The 11775-nt window shown below is 47.8% G+C and overlaps 1 protein-coding gene across 4 annotated transcripts in view; it reads right to left on the bottom strand.

Moving 5' to 3' along the window:
* Positions 1 to 1320: 1320 nt before the first annotated feature.
* PAQR5 (progestin and adipoQ receptor family member 5) overlaps positions 1321 to 11775 on the bottom strand; it is a 38735-nt gene continuing 28280 nt past the window's right edge. For 3 of the 4 annotated variants that reach the window (XM_019533892.1, XM_019533890.1, XM_019533891.1), the window contains 4 exons: positions 9493 to 9537; positions 6554 to 6650; positions 5193 to 5334; positions 1321 to 4590 (listed from right to left, as the gene is read on the bottom strand). In XM_019533892.1, coding sequence (XP_019389437.1) covers positions 4349 to 4590; positions 5193 to 5334; positions 6554 to 6650; positions 9493 to 9537 — 526 coding nt within the window. In that variant the 3' untranslated portion in view covers positions 1321 to 4348. The remainder of the gene's footprint in view (positions 4591 to 5192; positions 5335 to 6553; positions 6651 to 9492; positions 9538 to 11775) is intronic. The other variant, XM_019533893.1, reaches the window with a different exon arrangement.

Raw genomic sequence — 11775 nt, 5'->3', positions numbered from 1 at the left:
CATCCGCCCACCTCTGTAACCTGTCTAGGTCTGATTGTAGCCTGTTGCATCCTTCCAGTGTGCCCACATCCCCCCACATCTAGTGTCATCAGCAAATTTGAACAGGTGCTTTTTACCCCCTCATCCAAGTCACTGATGAAGATGTTGAACAGTGCGGGCCTGAGGACCAAGCCCCGGGGGACCCCACTGCCCACGTCCCTCCAGGTTGAGAAGGACCCATCCACCACCACCCTCTGGGTGCGGCCCTCCAGCCAGTCTTCCCTGACACTAGAGTCCACACAGGGAGTGATGCAAGAACAGCTGCTCTGCTTTAAATTCACACACTATCTTAATCTGAATTAACTGCCTTGTGTAGTCAAGACATACGTAACAGCCAACACAGCTGCGGCCTGGCAGGGACAGATGGCTGGAACGGCAATGTAATTCTCTACGACTAAGGAATTAGCGCTACTCATAATATTATGGAAGAAGGGTTGTGTTGGGGCGAGGGTAAAATAAGTAGGGTTAAAATTAAGGTAAAGGCTCAATATAAGAGATGGCATCAAGCTATCATGTACCCTGGCACTGGAGCAGGAATGAATGACATCCATGACAAATGAACATGGGTTCTTACTCCCAAAACAACGCACCATTTTATTCTGGATAAAATATAACCTGCCTCTTTCAGATACGCATCAGGACAGCATCTCTTTTACTTTGTCATTCCAATAAATAGACTAGAATCAACATAAACAACTAGATGTAGTTATTAAATGGAAGGGACTTTTGTGTCTCCGTCTTGGAGTGGGGTCTGGTGATCAGTGCTGGGATGTTAGTGTTAGGACTAAGGCTACAGACTGGCCTTCAGTTTGCAGGACTCGGCATTTGGGGTACATAACGAAGAGACAGATGGAAACAAATAGCTAGTTCCTTGTGTTCTGCACATAAAACAATTTGACATCAGCAGTCCTGCATAAATAAATTTTATTCCTTTGCATGTGTACAGCTTAAGTCATGTATGTCTCCCAACACAGTAAGAAATCTGATAGAGCTTCCTACATGATAATCCAAGATGGAAAAATGTAACAGTACTCAAATAATTTATTCTGGTATAACCCAAAGAAAAAATACCAATGTTACACTGCTGAAGAATATAGTATGATGAGGGTGTGAACAATCATGTAAAACAAAGAGCTATTTTTTTTTCTGTATTTGTGGTTTTCCTGTGAATAAAGGCATAGTGAATAGATGTCTAACTGTGAATGTGTCTTGGTCGCTGGCAAAATCGGATTTCTTAAACTTGAGATGTTAAACTACCAAATGTGAAAACAGCTTACTAGATTACATCAAAATGGTGTAGAAGTTTATTTCACATCTGGCAAACAAAGTCAGGTTCCTCCTGTGTTAGCCAACCAAAAAAGTGCGATGAACATATCACAGGACAGTTGTCTTCCTACAGAATTATCCAAGTGGAGTTGGTACATACTGGCAGCTATTTTCTTGTTATTTTTATCATTTTTAAAATTAAATAAAAATGTCGGGTGAAATAATGTTCCAGTGCTGATAAACTTGAAAATGTATCTTGATTAGCTTTCAAAGGAAAGTTATCTCATTTCCCAAAGCCTTACTCATTTAAAAGATAAATCAATATCCTTGCTTCTTGTATGTATATATTAAAAAAGTTTGTTGCACTGTCACCCAAAAGTGCATCTATTATACCTCAATAGAGGCTACTATTTAGAAAACAAATGATAAACCCATGTAATTTTCAAGAACCTTGATAACATTTCATCTCAGTACTGCATTACATTCAAATATATTAGATAATTCAATGTGACAATTAAGTTACAGACACCCTCCAGGCTTGAGATACATGAACACTGCTCCCACGCATAAAAAACAGTAGTGAAAGTGCTATGGTGGCTAGTACAGCCTGCCCAATTCTGTTCTCCCGCTTTGTGGTCCCCAGTTGGTTGCCAATGGGTTCATCCAACAAGTCCGGACCAGGTCTAATCACGGTGTTAGCTTTGGCACCCGGGGACACCCCCCAGGCTTGTACCTAGCTAACATCCAGGGATGCGGCATGTTGCTCTCCAGCCTCCTAGCCTGCTACATCAGTGTTTGAGCCCCACAGGCGCACCCGCTCTATCCCCCGTAATGCTCTCCCCACAGCTCCAGCTAAGCTATGGGCTGAATTTCTAATTTAACCCCTTTGGGGACAACGTGGCAGGAAAGCAAGGGACACAGAAGGCACAGAGGATTTGTTAACCTGAGCAACAATTTGTAAAGCACTTGAGAATTACAGAGCTGGAAATGCAAAAGTCCTAAGATGCACCCTCACGTAGTCTGACCTCACCCCTTCTGGGAGCCCACGGCTCATAAGTGCTTCAAGGCTTGGCAGAGTTCGTGCTGCCCCTGCTCCCTGCACGCGGAGTGATGCCAAGAGCAGAAGCCCATTCTTCGCTGTGCCGAACGCTGAGCCCCAGTCATGCTTGTCCTCCCCATAGGCTGCAGAGGGGAAAAACCATCTCTCCCTGCCAGCAGGCCTGTGGTTGAGATCATCAAAGCTGAGCTCCCTTGACTGCAGTCTAGTTGGCTTTGCACTAATCATATCAAACACCTTTCCCCAGCAACGGCAGCTCTGGAATTCAGCTCAACAAACTGCCCCGAGGCATGTTCAGACAAGAGTTCACTGAATGCATAGTTAAAAAAAACCCCACAGAGTTCATAAACTGCTGCAGACGGAGCTCACTCTGTGACAAGGACTCCAGTCACTTCTTTGGCATAGGTGGTTTCTCCATTCACGTTCGGTACCACCGAAAGCATCTGTGAAAATAAGCCCGATACAGTCTTCACAGTGTAAACTCCAGAGAGAGTTACAAAGTGAGCCTTCTTAGCCCTCACCTCCCATGTGGATGTTTGCCAAAGTGCATATCCTGGAATGAGCATCGATAGGGAGAATTATTCCAGAATAATTATTCCAGAATAGCTACTTTGATAAATTTCCAACCGCAAGCAAGACTCAAGTCCCTTTGTTAAGGCACCTGGTTGTTAAGCACTTGGGTTCAGTGCAAGGTGAATGCATAGAACTGTACGTTTTTAATCTCATAAATATTATTTTTGGGTAAAAACATTAGTAAAAGAGACTTTTTTTAAAATTATTTTCAGTATCATCACATAAAAGAGCCAGATTCATTCTCTTGAAGAGAACTACACTGACCTACATGGGCTAATCTGATTGGCATCAGTGAAACTATACTGATCTACACCAGCAAAGGATTGGGGTTGGAATTTAGGTTGTGAGGTTGGGGAGCGGTGCATAGAGGGTGCCTTAAGGCTTCCCTGATCCTAGCCCACCTCCCCAGGTCAACACCCTTGGAGATGGCTGGAACAGCCATCTATCTATCTGGCTGCTCTAAGTTATACTAGGCTGCAAGATCTCCAAGCAGTCAGCGACACAGGACTGGTTTGATGAAGTGGGATGCCAAGCCTTACCCACTTGTCCTCGCTGCACCAGCACATGGTGAGGATCAATGAATTGGAAGCAACAGTGGTTTGAGTCGCCTCTCATTCACATGATCATTCATCAGAGGCAACCACTGATGTCAAATGAAGGAAAAGGCCAGATGGAAAGTTCATTGTACCCAACAGGAAACTTCCACAGGTTGTCATGAGCTCAAGATCAGGCCCTCGACCCAAGGAGAATAGGTCTGAGGATATTCAAGCTGAACAACAGGGAAAGCACCCCCACGATGAGAACTGCTAGCCTGGGGGATCATCTCTTTATACTGGGAGTGGAAGGTCCAGTCCCAGAGACATTTCAAGGGTGGGTTGAAATCCTGGCCATAATAAAAAACATAGGCAAAATGCCCACTGATTTCAGCAGAGCTGTGAAATTCAGCCCGTGTATTACATTTTATGTTTTAAAGATGCTTCTGGCTGTGAACTGCCACTAGCATTACCCACCGCCACATGCAAGTTCAGCAAAGCAGTCAAATACAACCAACCGCGATACGTGGCCGTGAGCCTGTATAATATTCCTGCCATGAGTTTCCTTGTTTTGATTAAACCTGCCCTCCCTAGACTAGACTGCAAACCAGTGACATATTTCTCCCTTTTGCAGTAAGTTTTAAAAATCATTCTGTGTCCTTTTTGAGCTCAAATATCAACTTGACTTAAAAACATTCTCCCAATTTCTTCCCAACTTCGGAGTCATGTGTACGAAGACGGTGTAATACAAAGCAACTTATTCCTGAAAACCCTTAAATAAGGGTTTTCCAGAGAACATTCACCAATATCTTGCCACCTTTCATGACATAATACTAATATGACTTAATTTCCTTTCATCTGCAGGAGTGTAATCAAGTGCCTACGTGGTTTTTTCTCTCTTGGAGGACTCTGGAGTTGAATACAGTGCCTTTGAGAAAGCCCCAATGATGACGAGGTTAATGACAAGACAGATGCCAATCAAACCAACTGTCTGAGAGACAGTAGGAAGACAGAAGGAAGCTCGAAGCCGGTCATTTCGTGAAGCCATGTCCATCATGATGGCCTCCATTTGGAAGTACGTGCCAGCGATTCCACATATGTGGAAGACCTGGTGGCTGTGTCCTGCAACACAGGCAAGAAATATTTCATGAGAAAGTTCCTTCGGGAACACCCCCACCAGAGTTAGCAAGCCTGAAGCAACTCCATGTCATTCATTTATGTTGCTTCTTATTGCTGGGCTACTAAAGTACAAAAATTGTCCCTTCTGAAACTCCCTGAACCTTAGCCTGCTGCAAATCATGCCTACAGACCAACTGTTTTGGACTGTAATTCCAGCGCGAGTCACTGCAAAGTGAGATCATTTGGATGGCAAATGCTCAAAAAACCTTTTAAGTGCTGTTAAGTAATAGTGGTGGCTCAGTTTTCTTGCCAGTCAGTGCTCTATTAGTGCTCCATTTGCTGGAAGTACATTCTTCTGCAAGTGAAAGGACCCCTTTTGTGGTCCTTAAAGACCATGCAAATCTTCCGGAAACAACAGGTCTCAGCAAACAGTTTCTTGCGCACTTAGGCAGGACTACTTGAGCCCTAGCCCAATGTATCCAGAGGTTCAAACATGAAACCAGTTCTGTGTTCCTTACATATTATAACCCGCGCTTGCTGCTCATGCTCCAGTGCTTTTACATGCTGGAAATCAAGACACAAGAATTGCAGGTTTCATCACTCACCAATATAATCAAAGTGCCCTGGTGCAAGTCTCTCCGGCAGATGTGTAGTGAAGATGAAGCAGGTGAGGAAGGCGAATACCATGTGTTGGATGTGGATGGGGATCGCACCTTCTGCGTAGCTGTTTTCTGCACACAGGTACAGCTGCAATTTTGAAAGGGGAATTACACAGGGGCACCAAGGGAAGGAAAAAGCAAGCTGCGGACCACCTGTAGAAAGGGTGCTGGTGTCTCTTCCAGTGCAGTACCTAGCTGACCGTATGCTACTGCTGCCAACTGAAGCTCTTTCGTGGACTTTGGTTTACCCCATGGTTGGGGGAGAGGTAGGGCTCCTCAACCACACATGGAACCTGCTTGCTCGGACAAAAAGCCCTGAGTGTTCATATGCACCGGGGCTTTCTAGTCATGCCTTGCTGAAGGATGAGACATGTATACCCACAGCCTTTATGTACCAAGGTGATGAGTCTGTGTCGCCTTGACTAGTAGTCCCCTTGGCTTGACTTCAAATGCCTGTATGCTTAGGCCGGATGCCTGTGTGCTGGGACCTGGAGCACTGCAGCAGACCCCAGCAGTGAAGTCAGGGACAATTAAGTCTATTTCACGCAAATTATGGGACAAATGCTCGTGTCATAGAATCACAGACAATGAGGGTTGGAGGGACCTCAGGAGGTCACATCTAATCCAACCCCCTGCTCCAAGCAGGGCCAGCCCCAGCTACATCATCCCAGCCAAGGCTTTGTCTATCGGGGTCTTAAAAATCTCCAAGGATGGAGACTGCACCACCTCTCTGGGGAGCCTGTTCCAGTGCTTCACCACCTTCCTTGTGAGATTTTTTTCCCCCCAATATCTAACCTCAACTTCCCTTGCTGCAGCTTGAGCCCATTGCTCCTTGCCCTGTCACCTGCCCCCACTGAGATCAGCCCAGCCCCATCCTCTTTGCAGCCCCGCTGCAGGGAGGTGGAGGCTGCTATTCAATCCCCCTCAGTCTTCTCTTCTGCAGACTACATCAGCCCACTTCCCTCAGCCTCTCCCCAGAAGTCATGTGCCTTATGTCCTTGCTCTGGATTTTAATAAGGTCAAATCCCAATCAAGTTTGAGATTTGAGTTTGGATTTGCAAATTTGGGGCATGTGGCCAAGTTGCCAACACGTGGAAAGTTTACCCTGCATGCAGAAAATAATGTGCGGGGAAGACAAATACACACCAAAACTAACAGTCATTTTCCTGATCATTTAATTTCTCTTTAAAAGCATCTGCATAGTTTCCTAAAAGTGCCGAGTCTAATATTAAACCACCCATGATCACTTCACTGCAGCTAGCAGAGGTACCTTGTGGGTACTAGGAAAGTGAGCCTTCACGACTTACCCTGTAGAAAAGTGGGATGCTGTCAAACAGGTATGGATACGCGAATGCCAGTGTGCGAAGGACTTTGCTGAACCTGGGCTGCTCCAGCTCTGGGAACCTGCAGCAAGAAGAAGCTTAGATTGAGCAATCACAGCAAATACATGACCGGCGTTTGCATGTTGTCTAAGGGACTGTGGCTTGCAGAACACAAGGTGAACATGGGCTTTTTCATAGCCATTGTAATCTGTGCCGGCACGCAGAAAGCTGCTGCTAAATCCATGAAGGCAAGGCTGGAGTTACACCAGAGTGACAGCTGTCCCCAGACTGTTTGAGCCTTTTGTAACTATGACGGCACTGGGCAGAAACGGAGTAAACTAGGTGCGGAGAAGGACACCCCCAAGCAGCTCCTCTCCCACCTTGAAATGTGCAGGAAAACCCAATTGGTCTAATAAGAGGTATCATTTCTGAACCAAGAGTTCTAGATATTTGCATTTCTTTTTTGTCTCAGACCAGCACAACTCCCAAATACATCCCAGGAAAACCCACACGCGCGCACAGGAGGCACTAGGACCCCTTCCCTGGCCCATGCAGCCATGGAGCTAAAACAGCCCTGAGCAGCCAGCCATGAGTGCCAGCAGCTGCCAAAGCCACCCTGAGGGTTTTGCCTGGCTTCTGCCTGGGGCTGAGCAGCTCCTTACTCCGAACCTGCTCCCCCTGCCTCTCCCCTCCCCTGTCCTCCCTTTACCTTCCCATCTAGCCAATTTGCCCCCAACTAAACCTTCACCAGGGTCACTGTGCTGGAGCATCCTACTCCTTCCCCAACTCCATCTGCCTTTCTGGTCTATTAAGACTGTAAACCCATTAGGGCGAGACCTGCCTGCTAGGCGTGTGTGAAGCGGCTAGTATTCCCTTCGGATTCGGCCGGTCGGGGGGGGGGGGATTCGATTCGGTGATTCGAATCACTGTCCCGAATCGATTCGGCTGAATCTCTGAATCACACAGGCCCATCCCCTGCCCGCTTTCCCAGCCCCAGCGACGGCTGCCCTGCCTGCCCCAGCTCCCTGCACTTTGAAAAAAGCCCCAGCTTGCCAGGTGCTTGCCCATGCTGTGTGGGGGGCTCTACACAAATCCCCAGCCCTTTAAAAAAAACAAACAAAAAAACCTTGGACTCACTGGTTCCTGCCCAGCAGGGCACAATTGCCACTGCCCCATGCTGCATGGGGGGCTCTTCCATAAGCCCCATGGCCACTGCAGGAGCTGGTGAGTATGGGGGCTTCTTTTATTTTTTCTTAAAGGGCAGGTGCTGGGGCGGGCAGGACAGCCACAGAGGGGGCTGGTGGAGTGGGGAGGGGGGTCAGGGAGCTCGTGACAGAGCCCCCCCATGCACTGTAGGGCAGTGGGGAGCAATGGGGATTGCCCCCCACTTGGCAGCACCTGGTGAGTGGGGGGTTGGTTTTTCTTTTTTCTTTTTTTTTTTTTTAAGACCAGGAGCTGGGGCCCCTACTTACCAGCTCCGAGTCTGGCTCCAGCTCCCTGCTGCAGCCACCAAGGACCGGCCGAATCATAGAAGCTCTCTGAAGCTTTTCCGAATCGATTTGGAGAGCTTTGAATCAAGTCAGACCTTTTAATTGGTCCCCCGATTCAATTTGGATTTGGTGAGTCGGCCACCAAATCAGGCCAAATCTCCTCTGAATCAAATCAGCACCAGACACTTTGCACAGCCCGACTGCCTCTACTCTGTATGCGTGCATTCCCATGCACAAAAGGACCCCAACTCTTGGTTGGCTTTAAGGCCAATATTAGTAGCTAGAGGAGGAAACACAACATATTAGCACCCAGCTTCTCTTAAATGACCACTTTTTATGTTGCATAAAGGCTTGTGGAGACTTATTTGGCCTGCCCCAACCCTACTAAAATCAGTGGAAAGATTGCCACTGATTTCACTATGCAATGCATCAGGCCTTTTGAGATCAGGCACTCACAATCCTTCTCCACTAAATGCCACTGGCTCCCCGTGTCCTCTGCCTTCCTGGACTCTTGCAGTCTATCCACTCAGTTACTATGTGAGCAGTGTTCAAAGCTCAGCTATTGCTGGGGCTGCTAGAAAGAAGCAAGCGAGGAAGGAAGGATGAAGGAGATAATGAACGGATCTGGAGTTCAGCGAAGTATAACGTGTTGTCCTTCCCGCCCCAGACCCCGGCCTGATGGCGGGTATCAAGGTGTGGGCTTGTCATTGATGTGACAGGGTCCAGCACGAACTGACGCTTGAAGCAGTGTTGGAAAAGCAAATTTGAATAGCTGGTGGGACTTGGCATGACTGTTCTCCCTGGTTGTTTTCTGCAGGCCACAGTGGAGTGACATACTGAGGACACATGATTATCAAATTTATGGCCCAGATTATAATACTCCTACCATTGGATACACATTCACAAAACAAAAAAGCAAATCAGATACAATTTGTCACCTCTGATTAACTTCAATTGATGTGTTTTCTAGATGCAGATGAGCATGCACTTGCCTCTTCACAGACTCAGAGCAGCTTGGAAAATACAAAATCTTTTTACACTATCTTGGCACGGCTGTGTTTGCTCCCTTTCACCTTTAACACTGTCCACCATTGCACAGCAGCAAGGAAAAGCAGCTTTCTACATTAAGTAGTTGCTGAAGTTAGTCATTTTGACTCAATTTTTACACTGCTGTGATCAGAAGGCTGCAGAGTGAACCCGGTGTTGTCATAAAGAGAGAAATTTATATCCGTGTAGAAAGCCTGGTGGATAATGCAGCATTCATGCTGTTTGTTAATTAAGCAGGATTGCAGTTTCAATTTACAATGCATGAAACAGGTCTCAGAACACTTGTATTTTGCACCCAGCCAAGATTTTGTAAATGTGACATTTTAGGGAATGCAAAACGTATCTGCTAAAATACAGAGGCAAAATCTAGCCTCTTCTCTTTATTACCTTTCTATGATGTCGCTGTTATAGTGGTGGTACGGAGCCCCAAGCCTGTTGGTTATAATCACATGGTAAATGAGAAGGAAAGGGTATGCTTGGGTGGGGAAATACATTCTGGAATTTGTGAGCATGACAAAGACAACCGTCGAGATGCGGTTTATATTTTCTTGGCAGAAAGCCTCAACATAAAGTTTACCAGCCCTTGACAAGCGCACAAAGGGTAGAAAGAAACAGCATTGAGGCCAGAAAGGAGAGACGGGAGGACCACCGCCCTGCGGTGAAAAGGACAGGTGCAAAAGATGATTTTCATTCACTCAAAGAAAACAGTTCAACATTTCAGACCAAGGCAGGACCAAAGAGAGACGCCGTGCAGGTGCGTGGGCTGACGGGAGCGGGGAAAGCGGGGCATTTCGGTTCTACCCACAGCAGCCCTCCGCCTGGACCAAAGGGGCTTCAGCTGTCTGCTCGCAGGTCCTCTCCTGCCTACAGTCACTGCAAGCTGATTTCCCATCGCGCGGTTCATTGACAAAGCCACGTTCGGACCTGCACTCAAACACCGGTTTTGCATGGGGTGAATAACGGTGCAAGCCGGAGAGAAGACCGCCGGCCCCAGGTGACAAGGGAGCGGGCAGGACCCCTCTCCTGGATGGCGCAGGGTTCGGTGCCTCGCCAGCCAGGCAACGGGGAGGTTAACTGTTCTTACTTAAATTCAACTGGGAAGACCTGCTCACCCCACACAAAGCCTTTCCCAAACCCAAAGAGCTCTGCTAGACATCACAACATCCACTGGCGGAAACCCGTGAGAAGCGTTCAGATACAGGGGAGCACTCAGCAGCTCTCACTGTGCACACTGGACCTAATCCTGAGCTCCCTGGAGCCAACAGGAAGGTGGCAACGCCATTTCTCTTACACCGCCACTCACACACAGCACACGCGTTTGTGTAACGATCCCCGTAGCATGCACGCCTCCCCACCAGCACACACACGGGTGGAGCATGGAGCCAGCTGGCTTTGCACTCGGGTTATATTTTTAAACCAAAACAAACGGCAACGATGGGAGAGTGGAGGGATAATTCAGATGGGCAACGAGCCCACATAGCTTCCAACCCCAGTGGCCCTAAAAGAGAAGAGCGTCAGCACCGGATACAGCCGTTTGTCTGCGAGCCTCTGGTCGGACAGCCGGATGGGAGCGAGCAGTTTTTCTGCTTTTGTACCCTTTCCTTGGCATCCTGAGGACAGGAGAGACATGGGCCTTGATCCTGGAAGTCCTTGAGCAGTGCTGTAGCAGCCTGCGCGGGATTAACGTACTCAGGAGAGGTGGAAGCTGGGTGCGAGGGCAAGGAAGTTGCAACGACAGGGGCTTATACATGACCTTCTTGATGCAAACAGCAGCAATTTTGCATTCCTCGCTGAGCCTTATTCTTACTACAATGCAAAAATAACTTGGCAGTCTCACAGCGGCCATTATCTTAGTGCAAGGTTAGGCTCTCCTGCACTCCTTGTCTCACTTTTCATCCATGCCTCCCCTTCTTGTTTGCATTGTTTGGTACCCAGACACCTCAGACCATCGAACATATGCCATGAACCATTTCTGTGCCTTTATCCCGACCAAGACATGGACAAATGCTCTTCCAGTCAGACGTGTGGACAGCAAGACACCAAACAAAGCCAGCTGTTTTCACCATCTTTGGTCCCGTCCAGGGGGCTCGTAGGATGTCCTGCAAACCTCACATATGGCCAATGACACCGATGCCGATCCTGTTGGCCTCTCCTATCCTCCTCGGGGACTGGCTTCGGGTTCAGACTGGAGCGCTGATTCCATCTACTCTTTCCACTCGTCTCGCTACCCGTCCAAAAGGCACTCTGCATTTTCCTGCTTCTGCCTTGACACCCATTTCTGCAGCTCCTGCATGCAACGCAGAGGTGCAGCAGCGCATGGCTGGTATGCTGCGAAAGCTTCCTCTGCACAAGGTACAACACAGCGCAGAAGCTTGTTTCCCCCAAGAAAGGCTGTACAATGTTTTGATAGATCCACGTGGGACCGAGGAAACATCCAAAGTCTCACACGGGCGAGAGGCCCTGAGGTGGCTGTGGCACTGATGCCGGTTCAGCGGGTGAGAAGGATGGAAGCAGGAGTAGGAAGTCCACCGTGAAAGGGCTGTGCAAGCATCCAGCACCATTTGCAAACCAAAATATGGTCATTATTAAGTTTCTGCCTTGGCAATCCAGTGCTCAGGTTAGACAGCTTATAAAAGGCAAAAAGCACTTTATTACCAACTCACCTAGCTG

Source organism: Crocodylus porosus, unplaced genomic scaffold (genome assembly GCF_001723895.1).
Source record: "Crocodylus porosus isolate Cpor-Errol unplaced genomic scaffold, CroPor_comp1, whole genome shotgun sequence".
In the NCBI taxonomy this organism is placed as follows: Eukaryota; Metazoa; Chordata; order Crocodylia; family Crocodylidae; genus Crocodylus; species Crocodylus porosus.
The sequence above is the reverse complement of the archived record's forward strand: the minus strand, read 5'-3'. Positions and strand labels throughout refer to the sequence as shown.